The 16,166-nt window shown below is 41.8% G+C and overlaps 1 protein-coding gene across 2 annotated transcripts in view; it reads left to right on the forward strand.

The window, feature by feature from the left end:
• PYGL (glycogen phosphorylase L) overlaps positions 1 to 15,915 on the forward strand; it is a 37,560-nt gene extending 21,645 nt beyond the window's left edge. Inside the window, exons 6-20 of one of the 2 annotated variants that reach the window (XM_012757991.2) lie at positions 461 to 572; positions 919 to 1,001; positions 5,891 to 6,034; positions 6,266 to 6,358; positions 7,032 to 7,178; positions 7,512 to 7,675; positions 8,273 to 8,387; positions 8,966 to 9,067; positions 9,192 to 9,339; positions 9,462 to 9,520; positions 9,626 to 9,767; positions 11,493 to 11,700; positions 12,656 to 12,790; positions 13,184 to 13,250; positions 15,713 to 15,915. In XM_012757991.2, the coding sequence (XP_012613445.1) occupies positions 461 to 572; positions 919 to 1,001; positions 5,891 to 6,034; positions 6,266 to 6,358; positions 7,032 to 7,178; positions 7,512 to 7,675; positions 8,273 to 8,387; positions 8,966 to 9,067; positions 9,192 to 9,339; positions 9,462 to 9,520; positions 9,626 to 9,767; positions 11,493 to 11,700; positions 12,656 to 12,790; positions 13,184 to 13,250; positions 15,713 to 15,889 (1,896 nt within the window). In that variant the 3' untranslated portion in view covers positions 15,890 to 15,915. Of the gene's footprint in view, positions 1 to 460; positions 573 to 918; positions 1,002 to 5,890; positions 6,035 to 6,265; positions 6,359 to 7,031; positions 7,179 to 7,511; positions 7,676 to 8,272; positions 8,388 to 8,965; positions 9,068 to 9,191; positions 9,340 to 9,461; positions 9,521 to 9,625; positions 9,768 to 11,492; positions 11,701 to 12,655; positions 12,791 to 13,183; positions 13,251 to 14,658 lie in introns of both variants that reach the window. The other variant, XM_076004037.1, reaches the window with a different exon arrangement.
• Positions 15,916 to 16,166: the final 251 nt, after the last annotated feature.

Raw genomic sequence — 16,166 nt, forward strand, 5'->3', positions numbered from 1 at the left:
AACACCTACACAAAACTTATCCTAATTGCAATTTTTTTTGGGGGGGGGGGTGAATACAAATTTATATTTGTCACTTTGTTGGCACATGATATTTTATTATTAGTAGAATGATGGCTTGATCTGAAACACGAAAGATAAACTTTTTCTAATACCAATATGACATCATCCTTTCTACTGCATCTATATCAAGGCAAGAGTTACATGGAAAATCAACATGGAAATGCCCTAAAGGACCATCATTCTAGATGGTTCCAGCCATCAAATGGTTCCAGTTGGGGAAGGAATCACATGGCTTCTAATACCCTCTGCAGCCCTGGGACCTTCTTGGTCTAGGCCCCACACAATTTGAGTTGGTGGTGGGGCTGGGAATAGAATTCCATTGCAGACTCCCAGCCAATTGTTCGACCTATGTCATCACACTTGGGAAACAGTGAGCAGCTGCTTCTGTTTAATCCCACAGGTGGTCCTGGCCCTGCCATATGACACCCCAGTGCCTGGGTATATGAATAACACTGTCAACACCATGCGCCTCTGGTCTGCTCGGGCACCGAATGACTTTAACCTCAGAGACTGTGAGTACAGCGTGAGCCCTGGTTTCTTTATGCGTGGGTTTAATCTTTTTGATCGCCAGTTAGAACCAAATTGAGCTTGAAAAAAAGCTTTGAGTTTCTGATCTGAACTCTTCAGTGACTAAGCAGGCATTGTATAGAGTAAGTAGGTTGGATATTTTGAAAACAATCCTTCAGCCCTTTTAAACTCTCAAATGAAGCCCAACATGAAGGTTCGTTGAAATCCTTTGGGATTTTTAGGAATTTTAGGAATCCCATATGGCATGCAGCAAACATCAGGTGAGACCAAGGGGCTTCCAGCAACAATGCCTGGCTTGTTGATTTACTGTTTGTGTAACATTCTCCTCAGTTAACGTTGGAGACTACATCCAGGCTGTGTTGGACCGAAACCTGGCTGAGAACATCTCCCGGGTCCTCTATCCCAATGACAATGTGAGTGACCAAGCTTACTTTCTCAGTGGCAACAGAAACAATTTATTTCCCAAAAGCCTATTAAGTAACCCTATAAAACACATATTTAAAATTGACTTTTTTCTTCACGTGCAGAATCATCTAGATTTCCCCTACCAACCAAGTAAGGAAAACAAATTTGTACAATTCAGATTTGTACAAATTTGTACAGTCAGAATTGGTACATCATATAAAAGGTGAGGTGAATCATGGGAGAAGCACTACTTCCTTTATAGATAGAAATTTCTTCTGCAGTCAGAAGTCCCTGGAGATTTCCTGCCTGGCCTCTCCCCTTGCTGACAGGGCTCTTTCTGGCCCCCTGGCCCTGGGCTAGGTGGAGTCCTTGAGGCAGACCCATGAACAATCACCTGTTTGTTATGCCACTCATATCTTTAAACTTTTTCTTGTAAGTGATTATCCTAACTTTATTCTAAAAATAGCTTAGTTTAAAACAAATACCAAACTTGGAACTGGATTCTTAGTTGGTTTAAATATACATAACTGTAACTTCTCTGTGGGTAAAATCATTTCCTTGAGGCTGTAATGATTTTTTTTTAAAAGTATTCTCAAAAGCAGCCAAGTACTCTGCTTTGCAAAGATGGTAGAAAAAAAAAGAATCATGGGGACCAGGACATAAGTGATCACAAAGACCAGATGTCTACTTGGTGTTAAACCAAAATCCCTCAGAAGGGAGGAGGAGTATGTGAATTTGCTGCAGCATTTTCAGGGACCTAATGGCATATGTTATTTTTCCTTTGGGGAAAAGATTATGACTTCAGAACATTTCAGGTAAATCTCTAACTCAAAAGCGAAAGGTTATTATTCTATTTCATGGTCAAAGTAAGAATCCTTCCAAGTCTGGGACTGCACTGCCTAGCCAAACCCAGGCCTGCAGTATTGTATAAACAGAAAGGGCTTGAAATTTGTCCTTCTATCTCCAGTAAGGACCAAACCTAACTTTATTGGGATATAATCACCTGCAGTAATTGACAAAACATACGAAGTTAGCATGGGGTAAAAACCTGACTAGATTTTGTTGAGTAAAACGTAGCTCTCAGGATCCTGTTTTTGTTTTTGTTTTGTTTTGTTTTTAAAAATAGTGAGTTGATAAATCAGTCTTATACTGTAGTTACAAGTTCATTCCCTTCCTTAAGCCTGGCCATAGCCCTAATCCAGACACTAGTCTCTTCCAAGAATCTCGCACCTGTCACCACTCTGCAACTAGTGAGATATCTGTTCCCTGCTTAACGCTCTCGAAAGGCTTTTCATCGTCTGTAAGAGAAGTACAGAATCTTAGGTATGTTACTAAGTTCTTCATTGATGTGGTCATCAGTCCTCTCACTCGTCTTCTGTGATCCTGCCCCAACAGCCAGGCCTCAGCTGTGCAGGATTATTTACCCTGTTCTCCCCCCTCCACGGTTTGCACAGCCTCCTTTGCCTGCAGGGAATACCCTGGCCCTCTGTGTTCATCTGGCAGATCCCTACTCATCTTTTAGGGCTCATATAAAGAATTACCTGATTACTCAGGTTTCCAAAGTACTGTGTATATATCTTAACTTACTTTTTTTTTTAAATCATCACATTATATTTAAAGCCTTGGATACACTTCTCTCCCTACTAATTTGAACTTCTTGAGGTAAAAGATTATGTTTAATTAATCTCTTTATTTCTAAGATCTTAAAATTTTCCTGAGTCAATTAAATGTTTTAATTCATTATGGGTGGATTCATAGTGCTCTTTATTATTTTTAGAATAATGACTTCATTATAATTTTTGTAATGATACATACCATTAGAAAAAAAAAATCAATATAAAAAAGTACCAAGAATTCCTAATTCCACCACCTATAAATTCCCATTGGCCCAGGTTGAATATCCCTTATCTGAAATGCTTGGGACCGGGAGTGTTTCAGATTTTGGAATATTCGCATATACCTAATGATAGCTTTAGGGGATGGGACCCAAGTCTAAACACAAAAGTCATTTATGTTTCATATATACATTATACACATAGCCTGAAGGTAATTTTATACAATATTTTTAAAAATTCTGTACATAAAAGCAAGTTTTGACTGCCTTTTTCCTTTTTTTTTTTTTTTTTTTTTTTTTGAGACAGAGTCTCACTCTGTTGCCCAGGCTAGAGCGAGTGCCGTGGTGTCAGCCTAGCTCACAACAACCTCAAACTCCTGGGCTCAAGCAATCCTGCTGCCTCAGCCTCCCAAGTAGCTGGGACTACAGGCATGCGCCACCATGCCTGACTGATTTTTTCTATATATATTAGTTGGCCAATTAATTTCTTTCTATTTATAGTAGAGACGGGGTCTTGCTCTTGCTCAGGATGGTTTTGAACTCCTGACCTTGAGCAATCCGCCCGCCTTGGCCTCCCAGAGTGCTAGGATTACAGGCGTGAGCCACCGTGCCCGGCCTTGACTGCATTTTTACTGCAGCCGGTCACATGAGATCACATGTGAAATATTCCACTTCTGTTATCATGTCAACGCTCAAAAAGTTTTGGATTTTGGAGCATTTTAGATTTTGGATTTTCAGATTGGAGATGTTCAATTTATGGTATCAATCCAGATAGTTTTCTATAAATAAACTTTTACTTTTTATCAAAGTTATACATGCATGTAATTGATTTTTTGGATACTTACCTCCATATTTCTGAATAACATATAATTATTGCTACTCTTTGCTTTTTCTATTTTTGCAATTGTTTGTGGATCCCCCCCATTGAAGATGAAAACATAGCTCACAATCTCACATACACTCTCGTCGCCACCATGCAAAGACATACTTTACACCCCCAATTCTCTCAACACAGTTACATCATAATTTCCACTAGCTCCTTAATCAGTGTTGACATTGTTACAACTATGAAAATGCTGCAGACAGCTGATCTGTGCATATATGTGATTACCAATTATTCCTTTCTTTAAAATGTTCTGTCTTTGAATTGATAATTGTTTATTGCTTGCTTGCTTTGTTTTCTGATTTTATTCTTCACTCCATACCAGTAGTATAAATTTCCTCTCAATATATGCAAGCACATTAGGTATTCCATTAACTTAGTCTTTTTTTTCCCCTGATAAATATCTTTTACTTCATTTAAATGTCCACTTTTAGTAGTCCCAGAAGAAAGTGCTGTTTTTAGAAGCATGTTTAGCTGGAGACATTCATATTTCCATTGAAGGTTAGCCACTTAGTCTTGACAGAAGGTAAGCAAACTTAATGTTGCCTGACAAGGCCCCCATCAAGTATCTCATATTAAGTTAAGACCCACATCAGACTTGGCAGCTTTTGTTCACAGTATGTTTTTTATCATCTGTGACCCAGGAAACCCCTGATATCTTCCTATCAGGCTAAAGAAACAAGAAACGCAAAGGTCAGTGACTATACTTTTAAGTATTAGGGAGTTTAGAGCCCCAGATATTCTATATGCAGTCCAATGTGCTCTTGTTTATTTCAGTAACACTCTGTTCCAAAGACTCACTTTTTTATAGAAGCCACAGTTTGTTAATTATAGGATCAGGCAAAGACAGGGCAGCCCCTGATCTATAAAATCAAAGGGTGATGGCTCAGTGTCTTGGTGACATTGAGATAGTTGGGCTGGTGTACAAACAAATCCATGTGGGGGGAACTTGGCAGTGTCAGCCACCTTCATGGCACCGAAGACCTCCACCCTGCACACCTGGGCATGGCCATGCTCCTGTCTCAAGGCCAGGTAGGGCATGCTTGGCCAGTCGTGGTTCTGCTGGTGTGTCTCAATCCACTGCCCCCCAGGAATAAGACCGCAGCCATTGGAGGAATGTCAGGGATGCAGTGTCAGCCACACTCCTCAGAAGTCCCCAGCTTACTGCCAACTCAGTATTTGGGACAGTCACTTCTGGATCTCTCCTGGATTGGCTGCTCTTTGGGTCTGCTGTCCATCATCTTGGGATCTTCTTTCCCTATGATTCCAAGGACTGCTGTGCTCATCTAAGTTTTCTGAGACCTGACATATCAGAAAATGTCTTTATTCCATCCTCACATTGATAGTTTGCCTGAATACAGAACACTCAGATTTTTTATTGTCCTCTAGTTTTCAGTGTTGCTGAGAAGTACGATGTAGTTCTGATTGGATTCATTAATAGTCATAATTAATTAATTCTGGTGGAATTTATACTGACTGCCTATGTTCTGAAATTTGGTTGGGAGAAGGCAGCCGAGAGTCTCAACACTCAGCGTTTAAACATTAACCTAGCTGCCCCCCTACATTTTCAATATGGGATGGCACCCCTGTCTTCAACCGTACCTGCTGCCCCCAGTCCAGAGACCCTGGTTTTACCATCTCCAGAGAATACACTCCAGCTTCTGCCTGAGTCGGGGAAGGAAACTGCTCAACTGTGGGAATTGGAGATGAAGTCTGAGGTGAACTGCTCTTTAGACAGGCTCTCAGCTAACCTTTCCCATACTTTCATCACTACTTCCAAAGGCACTTGGTGCTACAATTCCTGAGCCTTTAGCGGTTCCAATGTATAAATGGAACCCCTAAAATTTTGGCTCTTCTCCACCTCCAGGTCAGGATTTGCCTGTCTTGGGTCTCATGGCTCCATGACCACTTATCCACATGTTTTTCATCTTGAAAGGTCAACGCTGTTGTCTCTCTCCCAGCTTCTTTACCCTTCATCTGTACGCCTTTTTAAAACCCCTTTGCTGCCATTTTAATGGGGTTTCAGGAAAGAGCAAAGGCCCGTGCTGTGGCATTCAAACTGCCGTCTCTCGCCAGTTGTCCTTTAGCCTAAAAGTTCCCAGGGCAGGAGACACTGGTCACATTTTGGCCACACCCACAATGTGAACAAACCCCTTTCATTCGGTCTCTCTGGCTGGAAGTTTTTTGAAGGGAAGGAGCTCAGACTGAAGCAGGAATACTTCGTGGTGGCTGCCACCTTGCAAGATGTCATCCGACGCTTCAAAGCCTCCAAGTCTGGCCCCACCAAGAGTGCAGAGACTGTGTTTGATGCCTTCCCAGATCAGGCAAGTATTTAGTCTGTGGGCTCGGGTGGGACCCACCGAGGGATCAGCATTGCCTGTCACATGTGTGTGCCTCTCTCTCAATGCTGCAAAGGTTGAGTAGCAAGAGTATGTGTCAAGCGTGTCAGAGAAGGTGGGCATATTGTTTGGTGCTTTCCCCAGACACGAGTGAAGACGGGGAAGCCAGACCCTGGGCCACCAGTGACCATCATGCTGATGTCCTTTCCCCACTAGGTGGCCATCCAGCTGAATGACACTCACCCTGCACTCGCCATCCCTGAGCTGATGAGGATTTTTGTGGATATTGAAAAACTGCCCTGGTCCAAGGTCTGCAGAGTTTGACTTCTTCCTTTAATTAGCCAGAATACCTTCTTGGCTCCTTGCCAAAAGCTCCTTTTCTATAAAAGTTATTCAAAGTAAGTTACTGTTGCTAACTTCCAATAGTTAAAAGTATATTTTGCCCTAATACTGACATTTCTCCATCCTTAGTGCTTTACAAGGATTAAGACTATAAAATGAATAAATAAATATATTCCTAATGGGACGCAGATTGGTAGCTGTATTAAGGCTTATATTGTGTTTACCATTTTTGTGTCTACGAAGATTCAAAATGAAATTCTCTAACCTCAGAAGACAGCTAATTGAAAGTATCCCCATAACTTCAGAAGTCAGCATTTTAAACATACTTTTTATCTCCTGAGAGTGTTACTTAAATTTTTATTTTTCAACCTTTGTGTATTTAATAAATAAAATACATGTAAAGATAGTAGAGATTTATCAGAATGCTGTCTTAAGTTTTATAGGACAGTTGTACAAATAGCTTTTCTTCCCCCCCCCCCCCGCCCAAAATATTCCCAACACCGAGACCATTCGTGAACCTGGTAAACACAAATGTATCTGACTGTGTACACTGAAAGTTGTCCAGTTGCAGACAGTCTAGGATGAAGGAAATGTTGGCCCTGTGTGGTGAGTGTACACCTGACGCCTCCATTTCTCCCAGGCATGGGAGATCACCCAGAAGACCTTCGCCTACACCAACCACACGGTGCTCCCAGAAGCCCTGGAGCGCTGGCCTGTGGACCTGGTGGAGAAGTTGCTTCCTCGACATTTGCAAATCATTTATGAGATAAATCAGAAGCATCTAGATGTGAGTCATTTCAAGAGATTCTTATCCCTTATAGAATGAGGTCTCAAGGCTTTAAGGGTAGCTACAGTGTTCCCCTTACCAAAGTTGAGGCACAGTCATCTTTCAATCATTGATACATCAGAAGTACTCAAGTCTGAGTGGGGCTCTGTTAGAGACAACTTTTTGAAAGGCAGAAATGGAGGAATGGTGTCTCCCTAGGGATAAGTCAGCCCATCTCCATGGCAGAGTTTTATATTCATTTTACCAAAGATTTTGCTTGGGGAGTGAACAGCATAATTCCAGTGTTGCTTTAAATTTGAGTGACCAGCAAGGTCTTTCTCTTCCTTTGGCTAGAGAATCGTGGCCCTGTTTCCTAAAGACGTCGACCGTATGAGAAGGATGTCCCTGATAGAAGAAGAAGGAGGCAAAAAGATCAACATGGCCCATCTCTGCATTGTGGGCTCCCATGCTGTGAACGGCGTGGCTAGAATCCACTCAGACATCGTAAAGACAAAAGTGTGAGCCTCCGTTACTCTGGCAGTGGGTCCGATACCGATCCGCTAATGGAATGATGCTAGTAATTGCAAGGTTGCATTTAGGGATGAGAAAAGACCCTGGTGGAATGTTTAAAAGTATTTTCTTCTATATGGAGAATATTTCTCTTTAAAAAAAGAAAGGAAGGGAGGGAGGAAGGAAGGAAGGAAGGAAGGAAGGAAGGAAGGAAGGAAGGAAGGAAGGAAGGAAGGAAGGAAGGGAGGGAGGGAGGAAGGAAGGAAAAAAAAAAAAGCCTTTATCTCCAAACCATCCTAATTCTAGACTTAGGAGGCCCCTGCCAAAAAAAAACAAAACAAAACAAAACAAAACAAAACAAAAAAAAACTATTCTGCTGAAAATTTTGGTATATATGTTGGTGCCAGGAAGTCAGATGGAGGTGATTAGATTTGGAATTTTTCCATGCAGAATGACAGCCATAGCTGCTGTCAGCCCCTCCCTCTACCTTTATTTAATCTTTCTAAGCCTACATGTGGCTTCTTGAATATAACTCTGAACTTTCTCCAGTGTGCAGGACCCTGCCATGTCAGCCAAATTCAGTGATGTGTCTCTTCCATCTCCAGGTTCAAGGACTTCAGTGAGCTAGAACCTGACAAGTTTCAGAACAAAACCAATGGGATCACTCCAAGGCGCTGGCTCTTACTCTGCAACCCTGGGCTTGCAGAGCTCATAGCAGAGGTAACTGGGAAGTGCTGAGAGGAGGGAGGCCTGACTAGAATGCAAGAGGCATACGAGTGCACTTAACAGTTTGCAAGCCTGATCTGTAGCAGGGGCAGCCTCCACAGTGAGTGGCCTGTGCAGTTGCACAGGGCTCCGCGCTGGGTTTAATTCCCTGCTGTAGCCATCTCGAAATTCTTAATTTCTGAGCAATGGGTCCTGCAAATTATGTAGCTGGTTGTGGGCTCACAGTATTCACATGACACCCAGATAGAAGATGGAATCTCTGTTTAGTAAAAGACAATAATAAAGTTCCTATAAATAACACAACCTAATAGAACTTGGGTTCTTGGTTACTCTTTTAAGTAGATTTCCTGGTTTTAATACTTTAATACCACTGAAACTACATTTAAGATGCTAGCAAAAGTCTTCTTCCCACATAGAATTTATAGCCTCTTCTTTGGGTGAAATCATCCTACGTACTGTGTGGTACATAAACTATACTCTTGTAGGTGAGTGGGCGCCACTCACCACGTCCTGCTCATTTGGACTTGATTCCCACCCCTGAATTAAAGTCACCTCTTCCCTTAAATTGAAAGAAAATCGGGGAAGACTACGTGAAAGACCTGAGCCAGCTGACGAAGCTGCACAGCTTTCTGCGTGATGACGTCTTTCTCCGGGAATTGGCTAATGTGAAGCAGGTGAGGCTTCCAGGTGTGGCTCCCCTCCCCGGCACTTGCCTTGAGGGTTTTTATCTAGTTTTAAAGGCAGACACCCAATGATTTTAAGTCAGTAGGGCCCTGGCACCGTGCACTGTCTCAACAGGAGAATAAGCTGAAGTTTTCTCAGTTCCTGGAGAAGGAGTACAAGGTGAAGATCAACCCATCCTCCATGTTTGACGTCCAGGTGAAGAGGATACATGAGTACAAGCGGCAGCTCTTGAACTGTCTGCACGTGATCACGATGTACAACCGTGAGTCAGCCCTGTAGCCACCGACAAGCCCCGTTGGAGGTGGAAGCAGCAGTCTCGGCCTAGGTCTTGCCACCCTAGCTGTCAACTGTCTTCTGTTCCATCCACTTCTCCATCTTTTTCAGGCATTAAGAAAGACCCTAAGAAGTTATTTGTGCCAAGGACAGTTATAATTGGTGGTAAAGTAAGTTGACTCTATTCAGTGGGGACTTGAGGGCTCTAATCTCTTGCCATTTCCCTGCTCCACCATGGCTGCTGCCTTCCAATGTGTCCAACCTTCTTCCCCAAGGCTGCCCCAGGGTATCACATGGCCAAAATGATCATCAAGCTGATCACCTCCGTAGCGGATGTGGTGAACAATGACCCCATGGTTGGAAGCAAGTTGAAAGTCATCTTCTTGGAGAACTACAGAGTGTCTCTTGCTGAAAAAGGTACTGTCCTCATTGCAAAATATGCAGGGACCAAGGCAAATTCTAGAGATTACATGGAATGGAAAATGGGATGGCTGACCTTGGGGAGCTTGTAGTTTAGGATAGAAGGTGTCACTTTGGGGCAGAATAAGGGCCTCAGGCAAGAGCTTTTAAAGTGACGCAAATGGCAATGAGATTGATGTCCCTGGAGTCAGTATCACAGAATTACATTTGTAAGTGCATTTTCCCCCCAGTGGGTGAGAGCTGGGTGCTGGAGAGGCAGCCTGGAGGTTTTGGCATGGTGCAGATCCTGCTCTACAAAAGAGAGGAAAGGTCTTCAGTTCCCAGCCCCAGTTTTGCAAAAGAACACCAATTCCCCAGTCCCCAGGTATTCCTCTGGTCACTGCATGGGAGGAAGGGCTGTCATTGGTTCATGTTGCAACAAGAAATGAGGGCAGATATCAGGTTGCCAAAGCATGAGGCCTAGATGTGCCTCACATGGGCACTCTGCGATCAAGCGTGAACTTCCCACATGGGGACAGCCAGTTGGGCAAAAAGCCAATGTCCCTTTCTCTACCGTTGAGATCTTTACTTATTTTCGACACATGCAGTGTGCCACTAATACATGCAGATGCCAACTGTGTGTTAACCCATTTCCCAAATTGAAAGGATAGAAAGGAAACTTTCTCTTTTTGTGGTGTTTTGGGTCCCCTGATGTAACTATTTAAGACCTGTCTGCATAAAAAGAAAAGAGCTGGGTTCCGAGGGATGCAAATAAAGATACCTGTAATCCACAAATAAGCTCTCAGAGTAAAGCAGAGACTGGTCCTGACCTTTGTAGCTAAAGGTGGCCCTTCCAGCATCTCTAATTTGTGTGCAAATCAGCCTGAAAGGTCAGAGACTTGATGTCTAGCCCAGGCACACCTCAATTCTTTCTTGGTAGAGAAACTGGAAGGAGGGAAGTGAGAAGTGGAAAGAGTATAGGCAATCCAAATGAGGCTCAAATGATTGATCCTCCTGCCTCAACCTCCCAAGTAGTTGGGACTATAGGCATGCACCACCACACCTGGCTAATTTTTGTATTTTTTTGTAGAGATGGGTTTTCTCTATGTTGGTCAGGCCAGTCTCAAACTCCTGATCTCAAGCAGTTCTCCTGCCTCAACCTCCCACAGTGCTAGGATTACAGGCATGAGCTGGCCAGGAAAGAGAAGTTTTAATATAATTTATAAAGTAGGGTATAGACAGCATAAAGCGATAAAAAGAACACGAGAAACCAAGAAGGTGAGAGGGTGGAGGGGGTGAGGGATAAAAACTTACCTGTTGGGTACAAAGAACATTATTCTGGTGACAAGCACACCAAAAACCCTCACTTAAGCATTATATAAAACACTTGTATCACCTAATACTTTGAAATAAAAAAATTATAAAGCAGAAGAAATAAAAATAAAACCATAAAAGCTAGAAAGAAGAAAGAGGAGAAGAGAAATATAGTGTCAACATTTATAGCACAGACTCAACAGATAAAACCTTTTTCAGATCAAGAAAAGATCAGTATAAGCATAAAAGACAAAAATGGTTGCCTGAATCAAAGGGAAAGAATAAGGCCTGCCTTCTAAACCATCTGAATGTTTATCTTGATGTGCATGTATTATTTTAATGATCAAAACAGCCCGGCTAGATAAATTCTCCTGTACAATACAAGCAGATCAAGACAGAGTCACTAATTTTAACTTGCTTTCCTTGCAGTCATCCCAGCCACAGACCTGTCAGAGCAGATTTCCACTGCAGGCACCGAAGCCTCAGGGACAGGCAATATGAAGTTCATGCTAAATGGGGCCCTGACCATTGGGACCATGGATGGGGCCAACGTGGAAATGGCAGAGGAAGCCGGGGAAGAGAACCTGTTCATCTTTGGCATGCGAGTAGATGACGTGGCTGCTTTGGACAAGAAAGGGTGAGAGAGCAGCTCCTCTTTGTTAGGCAGGTCACCCCCAGGAGGGTGTGTGACCTCAGAGGGCTTCCTGCCCAGGCAGGTATCCCACTGAGGCTGAATCACATGAGAGGTGGGAGCGGAACAGGTCCCATGAGGAGCTGTCCACAGATTAGCGTTAGTAAACCCAGCAAGTAAAAGAAAAGGGCATTTGGGCACAGGCACGTGGAGTGGTTGCTGTTTGTTATCAGGGATTGCAGTGCTGGCCTCAATGAGCTATTCAGCTCTCCATATCTGTGACTTTTACTTTGATCAAAAGGTGAACCAGTTTCTAGTTGGAAGTATTTGCCTAAAATGTAAACCATGATCTAGTGCTCCTTTAAGATCTCAAAGAGATGCACTAAAATGCGGTAGAAAATAGATAGGGATGTGCAGAAGCACTTAGGAACATCTTTTTCCACTTAGTATCTAAATGGGTTTATTGAGCTGAGTTCAAGCAAGAAATAAAGAAAGAGTTTTCCACGAAGGAGCCACAAGAATCACAATATTTGGAGGATGTTGAATGTACTTCCTGATCCTAGGAAGTAAATTGCATTCTGTAGCAACAAATTTTGAGAATCTGTGGGTCCAAAAAGCAACTGGTCACTTAACACAATGCTTGTTTAGAGCCATAAAATATGTTTGGAAATGGACCTTGCTATATTCTACCACATTAGACTATCTCTTTGACTAGAATGTTCATTATCTACTATTCTTAGTGTCTTTGGTTACAAGGAATCAAATGGGCAGTGGTGGTGGGGGGGGAGGGAGAACTTCAGGATCTAGTCAAAAATCATTTATATCCATAGTGAAATGTATAATGACTTTTTAAAATGCTAGTATTTCTTAGTGCATTTTTCACAGGCAACACAGTGTCTAGAGTGTTGTTAATCACACACTAACAGAGCTTTATTCTTATCACCCACACCCTACCCTGCAGGTACGAGGCAAAAGAATATTATGAGGCACTTCCAGAGCTGAAGTTGGTCATTGATCAAATTGACAAGGGCTTTTTTTCTCCCAAGCAGCCCGACCTCTTCAAAGACATCATCAACATGCTCTTTTATCATGACAGGTGAGTTCCCACAAGAGTATCTTAAACCAACTCTAACCCACTCCTGTAGATCAGCATAGATCTGTGATCTGATCAGGTAACCTAAGATTGAAAAAAAAGTTAGATATTCTCCACCAATGATACCAGTAAGGTTTAAGAATAATACTCACAAATCTGGTATTCTCCTTCCACTGATATACCCAATTATCAAATGCATCCAAATGTGGCATTCTTACATGTGGGAGAAAACATAAAAGGCTGAGGACTGGTTAAAATTCTTAAAAACAGAAATATGAATTTGGTAAACCAGCCATGCCTGACATTAAGCAAAAGAGAATTTTAAATGGTATCTTAGCATGCATCTGATAACAAAGCTTTTTATTGTTTTCTTCCCCTTCCAATCACACAAAAAAGGTTTAAAGTCTTTGCAGACTATGAAGCCTATGTCAAGTGTCAAGAAAAAGTCAGTCAGCTGTACATGGTGAGTAGGTTTGTAAGTAAAGTAAGTTTAAAGTTTATAAGTTTATATTTTTAAAGGAAACCAGTTTACTATGGTTAATTAAAATTCAGGGATTTTAAAAAATTAAATCTAAATAGCAGGGCCCCATTAACCAATTTTTAAAAAGTGAGGCAAGTGTCCAAGTTAGTCAGATCAAAACTTGACTTTTCCCAGGTTTAGGCAGAGGTTGGGATTTAACATTTCAGCAGCACTTGTGAATTTTTTAATAGCCAAGTTAAAAATAAAAACCACAAATAATTCAATATTTATTGAGCACCTATCACGTAGCAGGCATGTCCCGGAAGTTAAGGATGTAATGCCTCAGAGAGGCAGTGGGGGTCTTCTTTATGCCAAGATGTGTGCTGAGAGCTGAGAACATGAACAAAGCCAAGGTCCCTCCCTCCTTCCTTCAAGAAGCCTGTTTAATGCCAGGGTTCTTGACCGGAGGTGCACAGAGAATCACCAAGGCAGCTTCGTCAGAGTGCAGATGCCAGCCCCCCAGTGAGGGATTCTTACCCAGCAGTGGTGGGGTCACCATCAGTATCTGAGAAACCTGCCATGATAGTTGGAAGGCTGAGCCTTGTTCACTGGAATAAGGACTGACCTCCTGTTCTTTGAAAATTGCAAAATAAGTACCTCTCCTGCACTACTCATGGAGTGGGGCTATATGAAATAGAATATAAATGTGTAGAAAGAGGAGAGGGTTCATATTTGAATTTTTAAAAAAAAAGAAAGAAGAATTAGGAAGACTATACTATTCTGAGGGGGGGAAAGGCTAGAGCCACGTGAATAAGCCTTCACACACAAAGTTATACTTCTGTATCAAATAGCTCTCTCTCTAGGTGTGTTTTGTAAGTATGTGGAAAGGCTGGCCATCTCTGATAGGAGAGACTTTAAGTGCATTGCAGGTTCCCCAGAGGAGTGGATGGAGGAGGCAGCTAGCTCTTCGCCAAGACTCCAGGGTGGGCCTCACTAGCATTTCTTTCTCTTCCTTTGCCAAGGCAGATGACAGGGTAGTTCCTACAGCCATCCTAGATGTCCCATTGGGTTTTTAAAATGGGATCCTTCAAGGCCTGTGCTGTTTTATAGCCCTTACCTTCTGGTAGAGCCAGATCCAGTCCCCCAACAGCTATAGACCAGAGTAAGTTCAAGTTCATGGCTACCAACAAGCAGGGCCGTGGCCGAGCTCAGTGGCTCACTACCTGCTTCCTAACATCAGAGAGGGCAGCCACATACGGGCCCCAAGAACTCAAAGACAGAGAGGAAAGAGAATGTCCACCTCAAGAAGTATAGATAAAACAGGGCAGAAAAGGAAAATGTGAACAAGGACATGGACAAATGTAAATGTCAATTTTATAAAGTGGGTCTTCTCTGCTAAGATTATGGCCCAAATCCAAAGGATGCTCATTTGGAAGCTCAGCATTTAATTCAGTCTTTCTAGTTCATTAGTGCACATTGCAGTCTTTTACTCTTAACAACAATTGTATTGTTAAGCTTTGTAAACATGACCCACATGGCTAGGAAGTCTATTCATTACCCATTTAAATAGTTAAAGAAAATGAAAAGAGGAAGCTTTTATCCTTCTCTCATTATAGTAAGTTTCCAAAGTCTGATAAATTAATTTCAGACTCTATTTTACAGTACCTTAAGGAATAGTAGCAGTTTTAGTTTTTCTTTTACATGCTTATAATGCATTGCTAAGAGCTTTGAATAATACTCTAGTCATTTCCAATAAACTTTTAGAGTTCTTTACTAAATCATGAGGCTATAAAATAAATAGCTTCTTATCACATCCTTTTATATAGGAATTATGAGATTTTGATGTGACATTTTTGTTAAGGATAAAACCTTAGTTGACCCTGTTTTGAAACCCCAGTGGAGTATTTGGGATTCAGTGCAATCCTACTGGGGCATGTACCTTCAGAAAGAACAAGAAAAGCTAAGTAGATCAGTAAAGCCTCTCATTGGATTGTTTGCCTACATTGCAGCCAACATTCTAGAGCAGTGTTTTTAAAACTCTGTAAGCCACAGGCTACGTCTCTTGACATGGCATCTAGCAGACAATGAATGTTAGTCTCTAATATTTATTCATATTATTGTAGTTTAAAGGGAGATATCTTCATTCATAATAAAGAATGGGAAATATGGCTTACATACCAAAACATAGGTAACCATAGCAGGAATTACCAATTAGGGAATTTGCATCCAGGGTTTCTCTTAAAGTGAAAAATACTTATTTTTTCATTGCTAAGAGAAATATAAATATGAGAAAAGTACAGTCTGTCCTACCTACCTCTCAACAACGTAACAAGTGTATTTATAATTCACTACAATTTATTCCTATAATTTTCCTCATGAAATTTGCCTGGATGTGCTTGGTCTGATGTTTTTCATAAAGCTTGCTGGGCACTCAGGCCCTGGGCTGTGTATTCATATGTTTACAGAATCCAAAGGCCTGGAACACGATGGTACTGAAAAACATAGCAGCCTCGGGGAAATTCTCCAGTGACCGAACAATTAAGGAATATGCCCGGGACATCTGGAACATGGAGCCTTCAGATATAAAGATTTCCTTATCCAATGAATCTAGCAACGGGGTGAACAAAGTCAATGAAAATTGAATTATAAAGTGTCTCTAGAAAACATAGCTTTTTACTGAACTTGAGCATTTTTACTACATTCATTGATTTTGTTTTGTTAGCCAATAATCTAGTTAAGTATCTCTGGGAATGGGGAGGGAAAATGTAGGACTGTATTAGGGCTAAAAATAAAGTGTCAATTTCCAAGGGCTACATAAGTGCCAAAACTTAATGTAAAGCAGATCTACTGATGCTACTGCTACTGCTAGGCCTTACCCCAAAACTAATCAGAAAGCTAGAAAACTGCTTGGAACTTTTT

The sequence above is a fragment of the Microcebus murinus genome, chromosome 6, assembly GCF_040939455.1.
Source record: "Microcebus murinus isolate Inina chromosome 6, M.murinus_Inina_mat1.0, whole genome shotgun sequence".
Taxonomy (NCBI): domain Eukaryota; kingdom Metazoa; phylum Chordata; class Mammalia; order Primates; family Cheirogaleidae; genus Microcebus; species Microcebus murinus.